This window comes from Glossina fuscipes, unplaced genomic scaffold (genome assembly GCF_014805625.2).
Source record: "Glossina fuscipes isolate IAEA_lab_2018 unplaced genomic scaffold, Yale_Gfus_2 28, whole genome shotgun sequence".
Taxonomy (NCBI): domain Eukaryota; kingdom Metazoa; phylum Arthropoda; class Insecta; order Diptera; family Glossinidae; genus Glossina; species Glossina fuscipes.
Window position 1 is genome coordinate 10,104,884 of NW_023998423.1, and position 22,981 is coordinate 10,127,864.

General features: G+C 34.3%; 2 protein-coding genes across 8 annotated transcripts in view; one reads left to right on the forward strand and one right to left on the reverse strand.

The window, feature by feature from the left end:
- The window catches only part of LOC119636241 (KN motif and ankyrin repeat domain-containing protein 1), a 65,775-nt gene that overhangs the window by 41,803 nt on the left and 991 nt on the right, over positions 1 to 22,981 (forward strand). For 2 of the 7 annotated variants that reach the window (XM_038031512.1, XM_038031508.1), the window contains exons 3-9: positions 2,872 to 3,104; positions 4,239 to 4,725; positions 17,859 to 18,286; positions 18,418 to 19,886; positions 20,227 to 20,760; positions 20,832 to 21,078; positions 21,142 to 21,354. In XM_038031512.1, the coding sequence (XP_037887440.1) occupies positions 2,872 to 3,104; positions 4,239 to 4,725; positions 17,859 to 18,286; positions 18,418 to 19,886; positions 20,227 to 20,760; positions 20,832 to 21,078; positions 21,142 to 21,354 (3,611 nt within the window). Of the gene's footprint in view, positions 1 to 1,030; positions 1,311 to 2,871; positions 3,105 to 4,238; positions 4,726 to 13,525; positions 13,749 to 13,862; positions 14,195 to 17,858; positions 18,287 to 18,417; positions 19,887 to 19,933; positions 20,171 to 20,226; positions 20,761 to 20,831; positions 21,079 to 21,141; positions 21,355 to 22,981 lie in introns of those variants that run through there. The other 5 variants (XM_038031510.1, XM_038031509.1, XM_038031513.1 and 2 more) reach the window with 5 other exon arrangements.
- LOC119636242 (glycerol kinase-like) lies at positions 8,249 to 12,458 on the reverse strand. The gene has a single exon (XM_038031516.1). The coding sequence runs from the start codon at positions 12,075 to 12,077 to the stop codon at positions 10,488 to 10,490; it is 1,590 nt and encodes a 529-aa protein (XP_037887444.1). The 5' UTR covers positions 12,078 to 12,458; the 3' UTR covers positions 8,249 to 10,487.

Genomic DNA, 22,981 nt, shown 5'->3' on the forward strand with positions numbered 1-22,981 from the left:
AGTTTTAGAGATATTTAGACGGTGTAGGGTATTTACTAGTCATCTTTGTCCGATTATGATGTTCTTACTTATTTATTTATTATCGAGTATTTTGTCGAGTAGCAAAAATTGGAAAGTGTAGATTCGTTCATTGGTTCAAGGGGATTTATTCGATCAAGAGTTATGCAGACTGAGCTCTTCTCAAATGATAAGGGATAAATGCCCGTCCAAAGAGCCCGACGACCCATTGCCAAGCGTCTGCAACTTTGAAACGCTGTAGGGGTTCAACATCGGTTCGGATTTATACTGCTTGAAGATGTCTCCCTGGGTTGGATGTGTAGATACATGTTTCCCTCTCGTTTAATTAAACATGAATTTTTTCATTTTTTTTTTCTAAATTATTCTTTATAAAACTTTTTTCTTCTTCTTTGGATTAGTTTAACCGTGAGCACATGATTTATTCATGAAAGTGAAACGAATTCGGCTGTTAATTTATTTTAACTATATTTTTTATAAATAATTAAACAAAACATTTTGCGATTTATTAGAAAGAAAGCGCACTTGAGGGCCTACTTGAGGAACGACAAAGAAATGAACGAACTGACTATGCTGGCTTATCTTCATTTTAAGTTGATCAATTTTCTTTCAAAACCTCTTCGCCTATTTACGCCAACGACCATTTCAAAAAGTGCTAAGGTAGCCAAGATTAAATATAAGGAATGATACATAAAATAATTGAACAAGTCCTAGTTCCATTTCAGGTGGAATTATTGAAAACGTTTTCTATGCTCTCCTAAATCGATGAAAGTTCTTAACAGCTTTCGTAGCAGCCAAAGGTTTATATCTTAGATTTTCTGTGGACTTCCAAACTTCGTACTTATCCCTTTCTTTCTCTATGTGAAAGCTTTTCATTAAGCTTTTATTCTATCATGACAGATAAAATAAAAAAACAAATAAATAAATAAAAAACGGTTCTTATCAGTTTATATGTTCCGTGGCTTTTTACTTAATAGGATTTTATTTCTTTCTTTGCTTTGCTTCGTTGTTATAGTTTATTTAAATTTACAAACAACAGATAACGAAGATGATCACGCACGAAAAATTACTCAGTTTTACGCGTTGATTTTTTTCTTTTTTTTTTCAACTATAATCATATAAAGAACATCAATTTAAATTCTTAAAAAATAACATGCAGTATCTTGCGGTTTTTTATTAAAAAATGTTTTTTATTCTACTTCTTTTTGTGTTAATTGTTTTGTGTTATTCGAAGGCACGTGCAACAGTTGCGTTAAAAAGATTGCAAACATTTCGTAATACTCCTGAAGCTATTAGTAAGTTTTGGATAAATATTTATTATATGTATTTTTTTTTTTATGAATTATCTTTATTCTCACAGCATAATAAAAGATTAAAGAAAGAAAAAATATACATAAATGCCTTGAGAAGAAACTCAAATAATCGCCAAGCCTTTCTGTGAATGCATTCTTGCAATATAACTTTATTTACCGTTTAATGCAAGCTATTATTGACAGTATCGAAGAATTGGGACTTTAAGCGTCGCTCTTCTTTTGCGCATAAACTACAGACATTTGTGGTCACATGCGTCTATTTGATCAGATATGATACTATCAGGCTTGATCTTAAAATACAACTCTCAATTTAGTTGGAGTTCCCCTCCATCTCCTCCACACTTTCTAGCCTTGTTCACATACGTCGCTTCGAAGCGATGAAGAGTACGTCTCCCTTGAACTTTTGAAGATGCTGTACTGCAGCAAGCTGTATTATATGCGAGACAAGCAGAGAAGATTAGGATGTCTTTTATTATACCCTATGCATAAGCAATACGCAGAAGGGCTTAAAATAGACCCCTTCGATTCAGAATCATAATCTGGATTGATTTAAGCGTGCCTGTCTGTCTATCTGTCTGATGTCTGTCCATGTAAATTTTTTGTTAAAGCTACAGGTCGCGCTTCTTGAGATATTTTGATAAAATTTGGTATAGTGACTTGTTTTGACCCAAGGACGAAGGTTATTGAAAATGGTTTGGACCGGTCGACTTTTCAATCACTCCCCGCATCACGACCTATTTTGAAAAGTCGTTATATGAAAAAGAATTGCAATTTTCAAAATGGCAAAACTGACTAACTAGTAGTACTTCGGCATTCCCAATCCTTGAATCCCTCTCGTATAACGAAAACTGTTTACACCACAAAAACGTATAATTTTCAATGTTTCATGATCGGAATTATACCATAATGCAAGTTAATATAAAAAAATTAGCTGTACCAAATTTGGATTACCTCGAACTATTTTTTGGATCCTACCCTAATAAGGATTTTCATCAAAATTCATCCCTTGTAAAGCAGAAAATTTAAGTTTTAATATGTGGTGATGAAAATTGTACCATAATAGTAATTTCATACAAAAATGAACTCTATAAAATTTGGACCATCTAGTCCTATTTTTGGATCCTGCCCTAGGTAAGGATTAAATTCGTACTACATTAGGTTGCGTTATGTATATGTGGAAAACATGTCCTTATATAGAAGCAAAATATAATTTTTGTTCTCCATAATAAAAATAAGAATTGTCCCAGACCCTTGTAGTCGGCCGACTTGCCCGACTATAATATTCTTAGTTGTTTTTTCTTAAAAAATTACTAAAACCTTAAAATTTAATATTAAAATATTGATCTGATTTACAAAAGTAAACAGATGATGGATTTAAAAATATTTGGCCTTAGGTAAAAGTAATTTCGCATGTTTTGCGGTTTTTTTTTTTTTTTAAATTTCATTTCAATTTCTCATTATTTTCACTTGACTGATATATTTCAGGTTTGGATGATGGATTAAGTTACAATTTTCCTTTTTTGTTTGCTTTCATAATTTTTAGGTCACTTGCCGCAATATGCAAATGTGCGCAGCTGCAATTGTTGTCCCTATGGCTATCATATTGATTTGGATTTTGTACGATATTGTGAAGCATTGGCCAATGCTAAGCCATCTGAAGAAGAATTGCAACGGCGCAGCCGCCGCAGATCACGTAAATCAATGGAAGTTATGTTGGGTTTAGATTCACTTTTTGATCAATGGGATGCCATCGATAAACAACAGACATTGACAGAGGTAAGTAGCGAAGAAAATTTCAACAAGCATCGCTTACTTTCTTTTATAGTTTGCTTTTTTACTGAAAATGGTGCGTTTTTATAAAAAATGACATTTTCTTTCTTTCAAGTTTGCATAAATAATAATAAAAAAAAGTCTATAAATCGTGTTTTAAAACATTTTGAACAATCATCGCACTTCTTACATATAAAATTTTGCACATTTTTAATACAGTTATGTGACACGTTGAGTTGAGTTTTTTTATTGTCCATTAAAAAAATCACATTAACACCGTGTTAAATGTGAACTGGATTTGGAACATTTAAAATATATTAAAAATAAAAACACTTTGATGTTTAGAAATAAAAATAAATTGTAAAGTAAACGGAAGCCACTCACAGACTGTAACGAAATTCGCTTTAGCTTTATTCGAAAGAAAAGAAAGAAAACACAATATTCGTTTTTGCTGGAATCGGGGATATATATAACCTTAGGTGAATACAAAAAAGTTGCTCAGCACTTTGATGATTGTGCCTTGTCTGTCAGTCAATTAAAGGTTACGTCAGGATGTGGTATTTGCGTGAGTCTATGAAGATCTTAAGTTATTGACAAACCTGTTCCGACATCGCAGATATTAAACCAGGGGGCAAAGATGAACATTTTCAAAATTGAATCGAAGCTATAAGGCATCAGTCAACAAGTTCGCCGCATATAGTTGTAGAATGACTCTCGACTAATTCCTGTAATTCTAAGTTTGTACCAACCTTCAAAGGAAGTGTGCCAAAAATTCATGGCACTCCGGCAAGTTATTGCTGTCAAAACAATGAAAATATCTGAACTTCACGTGTAGCATTGCCCTAATATTAATGTAATTTAGCTCGTAAGCTAATGATCAGAAAGCCGTCAAATTTTGTTTGAAGGTTTGAAGGCATTATTTCCAAATCATACGGATTCGTCTATATGTCATCCTACTAGCTTGTTAATGTATTATCTCATGTGCGTCTATTAAATGAACTTGGAATCTTATGCTGATGAAGCGTAAATAAATTTCATAGATTCGCGAGGCGAAAGCTTATTGATGCCGAATTTAGAATTCAGAATTAGTTAAACATTAGATGAGTTAGATATAACAAATATCTTTGATCCTTTTTTCAGTTACCATATGAAAATGAATTACCGCAAACACCAGAACAATTCCTGCAACGCACCCTTTCTTTCAGTACATCAACACCTTATCAAACAGCGCCGACTGGTCGTCAACGCTCCTCTTCAGTGCCACGATTTCCCACTGACAATGCGGCTCAACAGCACTCTCGTTCCGCATCGCCTTTCGCTGCTCCATGCTCGTCTTCTCGTTATACTGATAGCGATGTCACAAACACAAGTTTATATAGGTTTGCGAACAGTCCACCAGAAACTAAGGCTTTCCTACACGACGCCTTAGATGAAGTGTGCAGTGATTTTGAGCGAACTCTTGAACGAGCTTCGGTAAAGAGGAAGAAATACGAAGACATGGGAGATGGAAGTGGCGCTTTTGATTTCCATACGAGTGATCGCAATAATAACAGTTTTCAAACTCGCGACAAGCGGAATGGTTGGTCTCGTGGAAAGCATCATCATCTGTACTTTCATGACATTTCGGGTAAGTTTCATTGTCACGATATTCAATTTCTTAACATTAGCTAAACATAATAAAAATACGAAAATGTTACCTTTTTAGAGAAAAATCTGTTAAGTGATTAATGGACGGTCTTTCAACGAGAAATGTCGCTTTATTCTTAACCACGTGATAGGCGCATTATTTCACGACTTTTGCTCTATTTCAAACAATACCCATATCTAGCATTAATTTTGGGATGTTTCGATAAAGTACGCATTCAACCGCTACAGTCAAACGAGAACAGCACTTTCGAAAACGTATAGATTAATGGCACCGTCAGCCCAAAAATTTTCTGTTGGTGAGGAAGTTATTCGATTATTTCTTCGGTCTTCGCAGTCCTTGTTGTGACAGACGGACAGGGTCACTGAGAATAATTTTATTTAAATTATTACAAATTACAAATCCAGTTTAGGGCGAATGTACTTGAACACCGTTTAGTTTTCATTCGTCAAATGTCATCACAATGACAGCTCTATGCTCACAGTTCAAAAATGACCCGTAATTTAAAATCATGCCACTTGTTGAAAGATTCTGCACACTTTGTAAATCAAAATTCATTTTCAAAGTTATGTAACGGCTACCATCTCCGTTGCAGATCCTGTTTCAGATTTTTAAGTTTTCATCAACTTTGTGACGTTATAATCAGCGTCAACTGCATAGCATGCTTCAGCTGCATAGCATGGTTTTACAAGTACATGAGTATAGATTCATAATTCAAACTGTTTTCCCTGACTAAGAAGCATTTGAAGTCGGTTTAGGCATGTTTACTCACCTTTTCACTTAGGCATTTCTTTTTTTTTGGTTTATTGCCTTGTTTAGCTGTCATTTGAATGCATATGCCAGGCGTAGCAAATTCACGGCTGAAACATATTCCGCAAACCTACTAGTTTTCAATCATTATTTAATGTGAAATGCGTCATGAAAACCAACTAAAAAATTTATTGTTTTCGTAAAGCAGCTTGAACAAGAACAATGTCTGCAGCAAGTACTTATACAATAACTGCTAGACCTAATATAGTTGAAGAAAGAACTGTAGGACTTGCTAAAAGGTGTTGAGAGACAAAAGTGTTGTCATAGCATCGCCCAAGCCGATATAAGCAAAAAAAAAATTCGTTAAAAATTATGTAGAAAAGTCGTGATCTGCATCCGTTTAACATTCAATTGCTTGCACAATAATCTTTGCAAGAGAATCATTATTCATATGACATAAGCTGTTGAAATATAGCAAATATTTCCATCTAATATTTTGTTTTTGCAAAAAATTAGCTACGAAATTATTCAGGGAAGATGAGATGAATCGAATCGTTTTATTAACTAACCTCTATAAAGAGCAGAGCTAAAGTGACCGCAAAAGTCTATTATAGAGATTGTATATGAATAGCTAAGCATAACTGATCTTTCATTATAAACTTTTTATACTAATGTTAATGTAGAGTGTTATAACGTGTCGGTCATTAACAAATGTGGAATTTCCATTTATTTGCTGTTAGTGGTGTCTCTTGACGTGGGAAAATTGGCGAAACAAACAAACAGATATCACTTCTTTAATAATTTACTTTGGTTTCGGTTTCGGCTGTTTGTGTGCATGATTCATAGTCACGCACGCATGCTGAGAGACAGAAACATAAATAGAAGAAATATAAAAAAAAAAAAAAAATCACTTCAATATTTTTTAAAGCATTTATGTGGATAAGGAAAATTACAACAAAAACCAGAAAGAAAAAAGAACTAAACAAGAAAAAACTTCAACAAACGAACACATGTAGGAAAGTTATGTTGGCTTTGAAACGAATCTTAGATACTTATCGCTTAAAAAAAAAAGTGTGAGATCTTCCTCTTATTCCGGTAGTTGTGCTAGTTAGTTGTGGATATATCTGATGGATGTAAAAAGTTTGCCCTTGACCATTAGCTAAAAATATATGAATCAATTTTCATTTTCGTATCTAGCAGGCCTAAGGTTGGCGGTATATCAATTTTGTCAAAACGTTTGCGGCATCCAGAAAGAAGCTTAAAAAAGCCTATATTATATATAATCCTGATCCCGATGTAAGCATGTCTATTCATTTTGAGCGCTTGTAGTCACAAAAATTTATATCTTGGCAGAAATATTGCAAGTGGATGCAGGTAGATGGATATTAAAAATGGACCAAAGCAGTCAGGGAACACTTATACGTTGCGAAATGAAATGTGAGGACACTTTTGTTTACGAAACCTAAAAAAAAATTGTATGTTTTTGGTATCATGTTCTTAAACGATCAAAGAAACAGCAAAAATAATTGAGTGATCGTTGCTTGAAAATGGAAAAATCAATTCCTATAAAGTCGAAATCTCAATTTTGTAGTTTTTTCTTGCTCGCGGCAGAACCAGATGGTGGGAATAAAAGATTCAACCATACGCGAATATAATTTTCTCTCTTGTTTGATCTTAATTTTTGTGGCAGTGAAAGTTTCAATAGCGCATGGGCAGACCGACGTGCGGGCAGCTGTATCTTTTCGAGTCAGGGACATATATTAGTCAAGCATACACAGTCTACAACAGTTTCTAAGGCGTATATATGAGTATTTCGATCTGAGAGAACACACACACAGTATTGGAAATATTTTTGAAAAATTTGAAATTTAAGTTGAGCGGTTTGGTCATGGGAGAAGGGTATACAAAGTCGCATTCTTGCGGACGAAATTTGCGATAATTGGGAAAGACATCAGTACTTGTGTATTAACAATGAGATTTAAAAGAATAATTGAAACATTTACCATTTGATGTAAAATTAGGTCAAACCATTCGTCAACGTTTCGTAATTTTTTTTTACATTTTATGTGAAATAAAATAACATGGAATTTTTGGAAAAAAATTTACATATCATTCCGCTAGCAAAGCAATTGTTACCAAAATTTTATGCAAAAAACAAATCCGAAAAAGATACGTTAGAGTTGATAAATTTGAATTTCAATTGAATGAATTGAATTGTTAGTCTAAAGAATTTAAATAGTTTTTCTTGCATTTATTTTAGTTTTGAATTTTTATTTTTTTTATTTTTTTTTTATAAAAAAGTTTGGTGGACTGCATAAATTTTCTAAATGTTGTATAAAACTACATATGACAAATATAGAGGGGAAGAAATACCGACTGTTTGAAAAGACAGCTGCTGAATTTTCCACACAATTATACCCTATAACACTTGTGGTACAAAGCATATAAATTTTATGCGTGTGCTATATGCATGTTTGTGCCTGTGCATGCAGTATCCAGAAGAATTTACTATTGTGTCCTCGATTATTCATTATGCCTATAAAAATCGATTTACAGTCAGAAGGATTTTCAGCTTCGCTGACCGTCTATCTCTCTGATATCTGGCCATGTGTTTCTGCGTTCAACCTACAGAATGTAACTTTTGAAATGTTTTGACGATATTTGCTACATTGTAATGTTTTCGCACACGGACGAACTTTATTGAAATTGGTTGGGATTTTAGATTTTATCGTGAGAGGATCGTTATATGAAAAATATAAATTGAAAATTTCAAAATTTTTCAACAAAAATCATTCAGTCATAGTATTACGCCACATTAAATGGACAATGCGTTGATCATTCCCCATTCAACCATTCGAATAGTCATTGGAAAAGTAATACTCCGTATGGCAAAGCGGTCCAATATTTCATATTCAAAAATTGACATAGAAGTTAATTCTACTAAAATTCGACCGGAGAGCTCTTCCTTTTCTACCCCAACCGCCCTATGTGGGTCTTCATAAAAATAATCCCGGCAATGAAGTCTCATGAGCGCTTTTTTTATGAGGAAAGTGGATAAAGAATAACATGATCTTTGGTGCGAAATTTTAATTTGTTAGATTTGCTCAACGTCAGTTCATATATTCGGCTGGTTTCTGTGAGATCCCGTAGCTCCCACAAAAAGCATGTCTCTACAAAAATCTAAATTTATTAGTAAGGCTTGTATTGGACGATACTGTGTAGGATAATTAATGGTCGGTCTGACCCGACTATAATATTTTTACTTATTTCTCATTCCATTTTCAATAAGAAATGTGCGTTGTAGGGTCCTATCGCTGCGTTCGCTATTTGCGAAGAAATTGTGATTTTTTGTGTTTGCATTATTTTTCTAAAATTGGTTATAATTCCGTGAAATTTTGATGCCTGAACTATTGTAATTATACAAAAAAAATTCTAATTAATAGTTCTTGATTCGACATAGACGCCATACTTATATCAACTGCTATTTGTCCTCGTAAATTACTGGGTATGAAAATAATATTAAGAGAGACTTTATTGGTCTCGCATTCAACTTGGCCTGTGACACAATAATCTAGGGGATTAAGATGTAAGGAACTGCGTCGCCATAAATTTGGAATCATATCGTTATATTATAGAAATATTCGACCGTATAATTCCTTACTGTCAGAGGGTGCAGAGTCAGACCAAAATGCGCATAGTCTGTCCATAGGCGGAATATCAATCCAATGTCTTTCAGCTTTTTCTAAGAGGACGCACAGCGATGGTTCGATGGAAAGCAAGTCGACGGTTTATACCTTCAGTGACTTTCAATTTCAGCTCAATAGCTCTCATGCAGTTTTTTGTGAAGGGTGAGTCTCACTTATTAGCCAAACTTAACGCTTCTAGTTATGCGCCAATGTTTTTTACTCTTTGTGTGTTTGATATATTCAGTGCACGGTAATCAATTGCGTGCACTTGAAAAATTGGAGATTTTCAAATATTTGTTCACATACGTTCCTTAGAAGGATGCTGCATTTCTATGTATTAATAATTTTTTAATAAGAGCACAGTGGAATACTATATTCTCGAAAGGAGTTTCCATTCACAATATCAGAAATTGCACGTTTAAAACTTTACAAACGGCTTGGTGTCTAAGAGTGTACAATGCAATTCTGTGGCCGTACCATTTGTTCCCATTTAGCTGCATTTGGAACGTGGCACTGACATTATGTAGAAACAAACTTATAGCCTCAATATGGTGAAGCGATAATTTTGAAAATTGAACAGCTCTACCAATTTTCTGGCAAGAAGCCATAAGCTGATATCGCTGATTACTAAATATTAATCGAAGAGAATGGTCATGAAGAAATATGGAAAGCTGTTTGTTCTCCTAGCTAGAATCTTAAACTTTTCGATTGATTCGATCTCACTATTCACGTTAATCAAGAACATATATCCTCTATTAGCCTCCTATACAAACATTGAGATATCTAGTATAGCTCCTGGCGTGAGAATAAGAAAATATAAGTAAAAACATTATACTCAGCCGGAGCCCGCTATTAGGTATATTAGACGACCTCACTTAATACAGCTATAGATATGATGCCTTTTCAAAGCAAGGCATTAATATGAGAAGTGGTCGCAAAGGAGGTCTGATCGAAAACGTTTTCAATAGAGGTCGTCCTTAACTAGAACACATCGTTATACACGTGCAGACAAGGTCAGACAAGCTTAGGCAGATTCGCAATATGTTTGGTGTATAATGATGACAGACATGAGTCTATTTCAAGCCCTTTTGCGTGTTGTATACGTCCGCACTAAGTTAATGTATCTTGCGCCACACACGACAAGTAGTGTAGAGGTATAAAAACATGACAACCTCTTTCAAAAGATCAAACTTTGAATTTCAGAAAATGAAAAGAATGTAGAAAGAATATCAGAATAAGAAGTTTTCTTTTTTGACCATACCCAAAACGTAACTTTAGGAACTTAACATTTAAACAATGAATCTTAAATTATGCCCAATCAAAACTACGTTCTACAGCTCTCTTCCATTTGCCGTAGCGATGTTTACGCTCCTCCTCTGTACTTGTTGGCAGGAATTTATCATAGAAAACGTTAGAATACGCTTTTCTGTCGGGATCGAAGCGACAAAGATCTATACCGTGCGCTTGCGCAGCGCACATTGCGACACCGAACCGTGTACAATCGAAGAGCTGAGAACGTAACACTGGAATGCCAACAGTATCCGCTTGTAGTTGCATTAGTAAATTATTTTTGGATAGCTGACCATCGGCATGTAGTCTATCAATTTTTTGTTCGGATTCTTTATACATGATTTCCAGTATGTCACGTGTTTGAAAACATACCGATTCTAAAGCGGCTCTGACGATGTGATGTTTGTTAGTAAATTGGGTAAGGCCGATTATCAGGCCTCGAGCATCTTTCCGCCAATAAGGCGCGTACAAACCCGTAAAAGCGGGTACGAGATACACATCTCCCGTTGTAGGTACAGCTGAAGCATATTTTTCAGCATCTTCAGCTCTAGGCAAAATGCGAACTTGATCCTCCAACCATTCGAGCGCGTGACCAGCTACCGCTACCGCGCCCTCTAAAGCATACGTGGCAGGACTATTTGGCCCCAACTGATAAGCGACTGTCGTTAACAAACCATGGCGAGATATGACAGGTTTATGGCCAATATTGCATAGTAGAAAGCAGCCCGATCGATAAGAATTTTTAGCTTGACCGGGTTTTATGCACATTTGACCCAACAACGAGGCTTGTTGATTGCCCAATATTCCGCTTATTTTTATACCAAGCAACGAAGTGCGCTCATCCGTAACGATCCCGTATATTTCAGAAGAGCTGCGTATTTCAGGCAACATTTCAGGTCCTATTGAGAAAGCTTTTAGTAAAGTGCAATCCCATTGCAAAGTTGTAATATCCATAAGCAGGGTGCGTGAAGCATTTGTCACATCGGTTATATGTAGTCCACCTTTGGTTAAATTCCAAATTATCCAACTGTCAATGGTACCGGCTTTGCAACGTTTTTCTTTGAATGCATTTTGTACAGCGGGCACATTATCGATTAGCCAACGTATTTTTAAAGCTGGAAAATAGGGTGATATTGGTAGACCACACTTATCCTTAAAATGGTTTAAATTTTCGCCGGGAATATTCGCTAATATCTGATCGACAGTACTACTCGTGCGTATATCATTCCAGACAATGGCGTTGTGCAAAGGTTTACCGGTAATAGCATCCCACATAATAGTAGTTTCACGTTGATTCGTGACGCCAATGGTAACCAAGTCTTCGTTGTTATAGCCCAAAGACGCTAGCATACCCATTGCAATTTCGACACAACGATATATTTTGTTGATAATGACCATGGCATCTTGCTCGTACCAACCCGGCTTAACGGAAATCATTGGTATGCTCAACTGATGAGAGGCTATTTCCTTAAATTCGGGTGTAGTGTAAATAGAAAAAGACACAGCAGATGTGCCATCATCGATAACCCCTACTAAACGTCGTGTCTGAGACGGTCTGGGATCGAAGGCACGTGCAACAAAATTCACATTTCTTCCAACTTCTGCCATCCCGGAAAAAAACGATGTATTGAAAATACTATAACCGTAATATTGTTTAGTAAATAGAAATTTAATTTCAATTTTATAGTTAGCGCAAAGATAAATGCAAGCACAACTTTTTTTAAAAATTTACTTTAACTTATTCGGTTAATTTGCAATGTTTTCTGATTGACAATATCGGAAATATAAGAAAGACAAGCCCCAATTATAGTTATCAGCGATGATAACGCCGTATCTTTCCACTTATGGTCTTACCTTATAATTCTCTGCTGATGAATTCCGGCGAAGCGCAAAAAGAGATAAATAATCGTTTTCTAAAAAATACAATCACATCTATGATTGTCCTCAAGTGCTTAACACACTTTAGAGTAGCGTTACATGTGAAAGCGTAACTTCATTACAAAATCATTTGAAAAAAAGTATTACTAGCCATGGGCACCCAATACTCGCTTACGAAGATTTATAAGGACTCTTGACAATATATACAGAGTTATAGATGGATTTGATCAACATCTCTTACGTTATAGTAAATTATTATCTCGCCTTGGAGATCTGAGGATACGAATGTCAAGTTTGGGCTTTTCGTCTCAGATATCTATGATTTTGAGAAAGAAGAGATTTTAGCGAGAAGGTTTGCCAAATATCAACTCAAATATGTGTTTAACTAGGAAACTGCCTGCTACGTATTTGTGAATGTTACAAACAAAATGGATAGACTAGAACACTCCCGTGGTGTATACGAAAATGCGATAAAAAATTGCTAAGCTATTGCATTTCATATAAGATATCCGTAACGTTATAGTTCTTATCTTTTAATTAGCTTCATGCCATAATATTTTTATTATCTTTCTCTTTCTCTTGCTCTTTTTCATTTCATTGCCTCCTCTTTCAATCTATTTCATACATTCATATACGCAAAAGGTGCAGTGAAAGCTAACTTGGCTTTGATAATAAGTTAACTTTTATTTTCTCTAGTAAAATACTTTTAAATATTAAACAGTTAGTTCAGTTCACCTAAATTATGAAAAAAAAAAATTTTTTTTATTTTTTTTAAATGATTATTAATTATTTTGCTAATTTCTTATTGTTTTCATTTATGTTATCTATGGCGAAGAGAGCTTTCAGTTTTGTTTCATATTTTTTCGCTTCAAAGCATTTTTGTGTCTTTGTTTTTTTTTTTTTTTTTTTTTTTGCTTTTCGATGCTTATGTGTATATGTGTGTGCGGAAAATATATTTAGAGATTGATTGGTTAGTTAGCTGAGAGGTGATGATGAGGTTTTTCTTATAGAGTAAAATCTTTTCTATCAGTTCAGCGAAAACTTTCGAAACGATCGTATAATTTTTATTATTATTATTACTTTTGATTTTAATTTCTTTTCGATTGTTTACTAACTTAATAAGTTTTTCTTAATCGTGTTCAAATACGTTTTAGTCTAAGACAAGAATGAATATATTATATAATTTTTTTTTTTTTTTTTTTTTTTAATTATTGATAACGTTGTAAACCAAAATAAATGTATGTTCGCGTATGGCGCCAACGAGAAAAGCATAAAAGTTTACAATAACATATAAAATATTACGAAAAATATCCTAAAATTCTAAAGTCTTTATGGATGATATATTGAACGAAAAAATGTTAAATTTAATTAAAAAAAAATTCAAAAATTTTTTATTAGAAAGTGAGTTGTGCACCACGAAAAAAATCTTTTCAAAAATTTCAAAATTAAACTTAAAATAAAAAAAAAAAAAAACGAAGCGCTTTTATTTATTAACAAAATAACAACAAATTAACATCTTTGTGTTCTGTGTTAAATGCTCTAAAATATAATCTTCTAATAACTCGATTTAAACTGCTTTTATTTACCTATGATGGTTCTTCTTTTCTTCTTCTTCTTTTTTCTTCAAGCATAAAACAATATTGAAAGCAAGAAACAAAAAAAAAAAAAAAAACAAAAAAAAATTGTGGAAAACATGTTTAATACTTCGTCTTCCTTGATTAGGAGACGCAAGCGAAAGAAATCTTTTACTTGTGATAGGTCTGCTAATGAGACGACGAGGTTATCAGCAGCAACTTCAACAGCACAAAAGGCTAAAGCTTTATTCCATACGAATTGGTGGAAAGAATGTAGGTTTGCAAGCATATAACTCATATTTAATGTACAGATAGTGTTCGAATTAAACGATAGAGAAAGTTTATGGTTGGCTTGAATACCTAATAAATTACTTTGAGTGAATGTCTAAATTAAATATTAACACATAAATGCATACACGAAGAAATCCAGTTTCCAATCATCACCTGAGGTTAACCGATTCATGAGTTTTGAATTTAAAACATTAATGCATACTACATGTGAAGAGATCACCCGAGGTTAACTGATTCATGAATTTTGCGATTTTCCTTTAAGCATTCATTAATTAATTTAGTATTCCAGCTGACTTGTACATTTAAGCTATGGAGAAGATTTCATCTTCAGTTTATGTAAAAAATTTTTTACAAAATATCTGAAAGTGTGGGAAGCAGCCTAGAACAACTAAGTGCTAGCAAGAGTGGAGTTGTGGCGCCACAAACTTTTCAAAGAGACGCATCACTTCAGCTAGCAGGATGCAGACCTTGTTTAACCAGTTGACTATGCATGACGAATCTGTACGTCATGACTCGTCTATCTGTCCTTATCGGATCTTCCTCACAAAATTTTCTCATTTTGTCAAATTGTTTCATTAAAGCCTAATATTGAATTACCCATGCTCTCTGTTTGACGAGTATACAAGTATAGTGCTGAAAAGGTTAATACAGTTCCCTGGTTAATAAAGAATACATAGACATAATCAAATTAATAATAGAGATGGTTTTTAGCATGAGCAGAACCGCCATTTCGTCACTAAAACACATCCTTTAAGATTTTTGCTCCTAAGATTTCTGATCAAATTGTTTACTAATATCATTGATCAAATATCGCATTTGCCAGGTTCTCCCTCTCTTCAACAATTACTGTGGCGTGGAAAGGGATTTCAGTCGATTGTTGATGTTATAAAATATGTATGTAGGAAGATTTCAAGGCCATAGATCTCTTAAAATATCTACGGATATTGCTTCAAAATTATCTACTGCCACGAGCAGAGACTTGCTTTTAAAATCGTCTAGGGATTACGATCCACATAATGCTATAAATAGAATTCATCACGTTTTAGATCTGATGTTTTGTGTTGATAACTAAATATTAGAATATTAAATTTGACCATTCCCAGCAGTTTTTTGACACTTAGGGCGCTCATATTTCTAGTTGACTTTGATGGTTGTAATATGTACAAGACTTAAGAACATTGTAAAGTAGAAAAATGTCTCTTTAATACAGTTAATTGGCACAGAAAAAAAATTCTTACGGGATTACTTATGTTTGATATCACATTCGTTCATCTATTCGTATGTACGTTCGTTGTTTGATCATCTGCCCGTTTATTTGTCCGCAGTTGATAAAATCCTGAACATGACCTCGAAAGCGTATAGTTTTTCTTTTTATAGTCGGCAGCTACAATAGATTCAAAGGCCTACACAGATTCGAAGGTCTACATAGATCTATAATAAATTTGAAAAGTGAATATCTAAAGTAACTCGAAAGTTTACGGATCAAACTTCTTAACGGGCTTGATTTTTTTTTTTTTATACGATATTTCGGAAAGACATACTTTTGCGGAGGCTAAAAGACTCCGTATGTACCCTTAAAAAGAAGGAATAGAAAAATTGGTTTCGTTACATTTCTGTCATATGAAATTGAGAATGAAATATATATTCTGGTGAATTTCGTTTCTTTAGGAAGCGCAAGTAAAGCAAATTTAGGGTTTCGAAAGATTCGACCTAAGCCCAATATAGTTTCTTTCCTCTTCTTAATAAAAAATTATCTTCACTAAAAATTTTTGATTTCGAAATACGTGTATGCATGTATATATGTATTTTTTTTTTTGGCAAAATTTCAAACAACGCTTATCATAGATTACGCACGGCCAGAGTATAATTTAAATATTAATTGCTTTTGATTATATTCATATAGATAATATTGAAAAAGAAAATAAACTATGAATCAAATGACATTTGTGAAAGCAACTTAAATATCGCACACTCGAAATATGTATACTCGATATTCAAATTTCTTTTATATATATATGATAAAGTTTGTGTTTCGTTTATTAAAGTTAAATAAAAAAAGTATCAATAAATACCCTGCACGTTGTAGGGTATTCATGGGGTCATTCATCTAATAATTTTCCCAAAAAAAAAAAGCATTGTGTTGGAAGTGGTCGAAAAGGTATTGCGATCCGAACAATTGCCAAAAGTGCTCTTTTTTGGCCTGAAACTAGTCAATGCGGCCAATTTCATCAAAATATTTTGCAAATTTTGGTCTGTAGATTAACAAGGAAACAAAATGGAGAGACGGACAGACAAGATCTTTTGTTATAATAAAGATAAAAGATAAGTCTATCTCAAATACGTCTGGGTGTTGCTTACAGACGAATAAACTTAATATACTCTTGAAGTCCAAATGGGGGAGGGTACGAAAGATATTTTTGTCTCTGAAAAGCTGTTATAGTCTTAATCAAAATCAGTATTTATCATAATAGTACATTAGGGTTATATAATCGAACGAAATGTACGCCTACAGTACTGCTTTGCTTTTCAAAAGTAAATTCGGGGTTTTGCTCATTACCCATAAACTAAAGTAGATAAACGTACAAAAATGTGATTCTATGGGCGATATTGTGGTACCTGCGTAAAAATCGAAAAATCGGCCTCGCCTAATGTAGCTAAGAATGTCCGTCTGTTCGTCTGCCCACTTGTATAGTATCGTTGATAAACATTTTCCACACAAACATTTGAAGATGATCCAAACCGATTAGAACACACGCCTACAATTCCCACACGCCAATGAGCCAAAAACTGTGAAAACATTTCATTGTCGCTCATAAAGCACAACACATGTATGGTGTAAATTTCCACTTTCTGTCCAGTAATATAGAGTATGAAAATTTAGTTCCTTTCCTTGCTTTAGGATAATGATGATGGGCGTAAAAGATTCGGTTATAACTGAATGTAATGTTCTTACTTGTTTTTCGTTCAAGTTAAATGCTCCTCCCAGCTTAAAGAAATAGACAACCAGCTTAAGGAGATAAGGAAGAAAATCTTAATGAGCTCTTACGAATTAATACTTGTTTTTAATAGATAGTAAATAATTAAAATAAAAATTAAAACCTATTAACTTCTCTATCGTAAATCATGCTACAATTAAACAAGAAGCTCTTATCTCTGAAGAAGAGAAAAAAAGAGGACAAGTAAAATGTTGACAGTTTGGTTGAAACCTAAGCAAATATGGTAAAGTTTATTTTTTAACCAATTTGTAAGAAAAATTACTCAACTTGTTCTAAATAATTCCGTTTTTTTTTTGTGCACATTAGTAAATCGCACTCTTAACATTGTTTCATTTTTAACGGAGAGTGAAGTGTCGCTAATAAATGAAAAGCGATAAAAGTATATTTGAAAGTATAATAATGATAGTAACAATAAATATTAAATATATTTACAATAAACATTATGTTTCGTTGACTTTGTATAATCGAATGTCTGCATTTATTTTTCGAGCTCTAGTTACGATTTGAATGTCTACACGCATGGTCTACTTATTAAATTAGTTTTTTTTAGTAAAACGATATTAAATTGTGAATAAGCTAAAGGAAATTAAAGAAATTGTTATGAAAGTGTATAAATAAAAAATGATTTGAAGAAATCTTTATATTTTCAGATTCGTGTGTTACGGGCAATAAATCACCCCGTACGTCGCAGATCTATATGAAGCCATTGGCTTTCCAACAGAAATTGTCGCCCGGTGAACAGCAATATGAGTCATATGTTAAAGCTGCTGTGGCAGCTAATGCCAAAAGTCCAGTGGAGGATATATTATCAGCACAAAATACACCGCCAGCACCGCCGCCCAGACGACATGCTTTATCCACAAAATTAGTCAATTCTAGTCCAACTACCACTACCGCCTCTACTACGGAATCTCTTCAATTTCCTTCCTCACCCAGTTGTTTGCCTGACGCTGCGCCTACATCCTCTTCTTCAACAGCCGACGCTCAAACCTTGTTTAATATACGTGAGCAAATGGCTCTGAGCTTAAGGCGCATGAAAGATTTGGAAGAACAAGTAAAAGCAATACCTGAATTAAAGGCAAGCGAAAAGAGAGCAATGCAAAGTGTTTCTTACATATAAATTGAATCATCACTCTCACCCTTTATTTTCCCTTTACGGTAACAATTTAAATCCTCTTCTGTTTTTTTTTTTCTTTTTTTCTTTTGCAGTGCGAAGTTTCTCAGCTACGTGAGGATAAGGAGCGTCTGCAGCAAGCCGTACAACGTAAGGAAGAAGAATTGCAAAGAGCTCGTGAGTTAACACGGCTTTCTTCCTCCCCAAGTCCAATAGCCAGTCCAAAATATGCCTCGCCTGTACAATTCCAGCCACAACGGATCAGCCCTATTTCTCTAGAGAGTATGGGGGCACGTTTACGGTCGTCTACTCCGTCAGCGAGCGTATTAAAACGTGATGTAGGTACTATGTGCGTGAAAAAAAGCACACGCGATATAGCCGTAGGCGGTTCGGTAATGCCAATAAAATCATCTCGTGACGTAGGCTGCAGTGCCTCATTAACTAAAAATGTTACTGAGACGCTGTATACAAAAATTGAAGTTGAAGAACGGGTTAAAGTTTCCATTAAAGAGCATGAAAAACAACGCAAACTGGAACGCTTTAAAGAGATGGTATCCATAGGTACTCAGATACAGCCTCCGAAGCATATATCATTAGATAAATCTATCCAAACTAAGGCCATTAGAGAAATACAAAAATATAATGTGGGAGTGATGGCTCAGCCTAATAAACGTGAAGCGTTTGTAACTTGTAAGCCCGAGGTTCGTACAGTTGGTTCTTCAGATGATCGAATTAGCGATATCCTATGCGGAAAATGTAGGCTACCAAAGCGTACAGTGGCTGTAAGTACTGAAGACATGCGACAAGAGAATTCAATGAATACGGTGTCTCTGAAGTTATTGGATACGCCCAAGCGCAGTAATACTTTTTGTTTAGGCGATAATGAAAAATTGAATATTAAACGCAAGACCATAGGTACCCAGTGTACACCTATAACGGTTAGCAGTTGTGGTTGTCAAACCGCTTCGACTATAGTGCACAGTGTAGGTACACAGTATCGTCCTGAAATGCAAAATTCTGCCACCCAGTCTTACGCAGAGACCGTCAGTCGTCACACCGACACAAAAGACTTATTACGCTTAAATACCACCCAAACTAGTACAGTAGAAATATCACCGCCTACACCAATGAAAGAAGAGAAACCTGAACAACTCAAGCGGGAATTATTACATAAATCGTGTAATACCGAAATCAAACAATACCGAGATTATGCTATCAACACCTCAAGCTCGAGCAAACAGTGTCATTCATCTTCCAACACCGAGGAGGTACATAAACGCGATATTGGCTGTGGAGATGTGGTAAAGCCTCATATATCCATAGCGTGTGCTGATAATTATTGTGATTCTTGTAAGGATGCTATTAAAAATTTGGCCAAGGATTTCTCTAAAGTTGCGATTAGTCCACAACCCAGTAAAGCTAGTGATTCGAAAATACCCAGACCTAGAAATTTACCCAGTCCTAGTCCGGCTAGAAGAACAATACAAAGGCAGAATACTTATACTATACCTCTAACATCAATACCGAGTCCCAGTTCAGCGACGGATAAAAAAATAATGGCTAGGTAAGTTAAACTTTAGTTAAGGTCTAAACCAAAGCAAATTTTATGTTTTTGCAAATGCGCAAGTCTTAGAAAACAAAATTCCACTTGACCTACATGCATAAACAGCTAGTCTGTGATAACCTTGAAAGTGAACAGAATTTGCAAATAAAGCGAAACGTGCTTCTGCCTAAAATTTTTGTTAATCTCTTAAAAAAATTGTAAATGAATTAAAAAAAAAAAATGTTTTGGAGTAGTTTTGCGTGTTATCCTTTAATAGTCAGCAGTTGTTCTGCCTTAGTGATATCGTAAGATGTATATTTTACAGTTTGCTTTCGTTTCAAATACTTTTTTGCAATTGTAGATCCCTGCAAGAGAAATCACCAGAGTTTAATGCGGCTGAAGTCTTACCAGTGGAGTCGGAAAGTTTTTTAAAACAGACCACAAGTCAGCAGCCAAATAACCAAAGAGCTGTTACAGAAACGCAGCCTTTACGAGATCTTCCGTATGATTTAGCCCAGGCTAGCGATAACGATTTAATTGTACGGGAGGAAACTCGAGTTAGCATTAGTTGGTCTCGCGATAATTCACCAGCACCTAATCTTCATAAATCCCACGAAGAATTACCTCAAAACACTTTAGACAAACAGCAGGAAGAATTCTCAACGTCAGCCGAACAAATTTCAACAGGAGCTCGTAAAAAAACTTCGTTGTCACCTTTGCAATCTAGTCATCATCACCATCGTCATCATCAAAGTTCAACAGAAGAAAACAAAAGCTCTCATAATGTAGGAAAGAATTTGGAGAAGGTCAGCGTGAATGAAGATATTGTTGAAAATCCACCATCCAAAGCCATGCTGCAAAAGATTGCAATGGTGGAAGCCGAACCTAGAAAAAAGTGAATAATATTTCAATTAATTATTATTATTATTTTTTTTTATACAAAGCTTATTTTATTTTACCATTTAGATATTTGCCATCAAAGGATATGTTGAGTGCTTTGAAAACCATTAATAATTCATTGCTTAAGAAGTTGGGCTCTAAACCAATATCATCGTTAAGTTTAAAATCTTCTAAAACGACCATACAACAAGAATGGTTTTGCATATCCAGTTCAGAGCAAGCCAACCCACATGAAGTTGAGGATTATTTAGATTGCTTTGAGGAGATGTCAGTTTCGTTGCTCGAATACTGTGTGAATATGGTGGATGTTAATGTACGTTTTAATACTATTTAATATTCTAATGTCATTTTAAACGTTTTATTCTTTTATTTTCAGGGCAATACCGCTATGCATTACGCTGTTTCTCATGGTAACTTTGACGTCGTATCCATATTGCTTGATTCAAAGGTTTGCAATGTAAATCAAATGAATAATGCTGGATACACTTGCGTCATGCTTGTCTCATTGGCTAAATTAAAGAATGCAGCACATCGTACAGTCGTTGAACGATTGTTTCAGATGGCCGATGTCAATGTACGAGCAAAAAAGGTGGGCTTAAAATTACAAGAATAGGTTTAAGAGAAGTACAATCCAAACCCGCCAACTTGAACAAAATATTTTTTTAAATTTTTTTGTAAAAACTGTTGAGTTTTACAAACAAATCGAATTAACACTGCCTCATTGTCTATGGGTAACGTACGATGTGAGTTGACACGAAAATACGGTATTCATAAAATAGGCAGCAAAATAATCCCATAATTCCCGAGAAGTTGTTCCGTGTTCGCATGAGTTTCAAATGTATGGATTGCCGTGCAGTCATACGACGGCCGCAATACTTAACGTAAACAAAATTCTATTTTACTTAAAAAGTATAAATGCTTCGAAAGGCTCACTCCTCCTGTACTCTTTTTATCCCAGGATTCAGGGATTCAATTAAGTACAGAATTGGTCGACTCTAACGATTCTAGAGACTGAAACAAATGACACTAATTTCAACCGTTTTGAGTAATTTTGAATTTAAAGCTCACTACATTTTTGATACCGACTTATACGTAGATCCTATGTAATATTTGCAAACCAAAGAATTCTTAAGTAATTGCATCATTTTAAGGGCCTACATAAACTGTATATAAATTTTTTATTAAATTGTGGATGTATACCTCAAATTCTCTTTTTAGACGAATTTTATTTACACGACTAAAAAAAATCATTCTTTTTTTTTTTTACACGAGTTGTTTTGTTTTAACACGCTTTCCAATATTCTATGAATTTTTTTTAAGAAATTTCTTCTTTTTTTTTTATGTTCCTATGAATTTTTTTATTCTCACTTCTCACATATATGCATAGTTAAAATATATCGATTATATGCGTAAATAAGTGAGATTCCGCAAATTATGCATAGAGAAAAGGCGTAATATATTTTTTACGCAGTTAAATTTACTTTTCCGCAGTATAATGTACTTTTAATAACACATTTAACGAATTAAAGTGTGTAAGCACGAAATAAATTCTTAAATGAACAAGAATTTCTTAATATTGCTTATTACAATTTTCAGTTGCTTTTTTAGGTCTGAAACTAATTTAGTATATTTCCGTTTAGTTAATATTTTTTTCCATGATTTTTTTTACACGAATTTTTTCACTCAAACTTTTTTTACGCGAATTTTTCGGGCACGTATATATCGGGTAAAAACCGAATTGGATGCATCCATAGTTGTATATGTTTTTTAAAGTAAATTTCGGCTACATTTTTGTTGACGTATTGAGTACGGTAAGTTGGGAAAAATTGGAACCTACCCAATTAAGGAGGACAGGTATAATTTAGCGATAGCGAAAAGAAAAGATGCTTATAGATTCCTAGCTACGCTGATGAGATATTCATATGCGTTTTGAGTTTTGGGAACAAAACTTTCGATTAGACCTGTTACCCTGTCAGGTCAGCGCCTAAAGTGAGAAGTCAGATTTATTAAGGTTTCATTAAAAATTGTATGTTTGCCGTATATTGTCTAACGGTTGGATTTGGTATTCACTGCCCGCACACCTTGCAAGCTCGCAGTTTAAAAAGCTACCAGAGTTCTTGATATCCGAGGGAATTTTTTTTAAGCACGATAAACCTTTCCTTATGGTTAGATTTTATTCGCAAAACTTATTTGAAAACAAGTTTATTATATCGGAA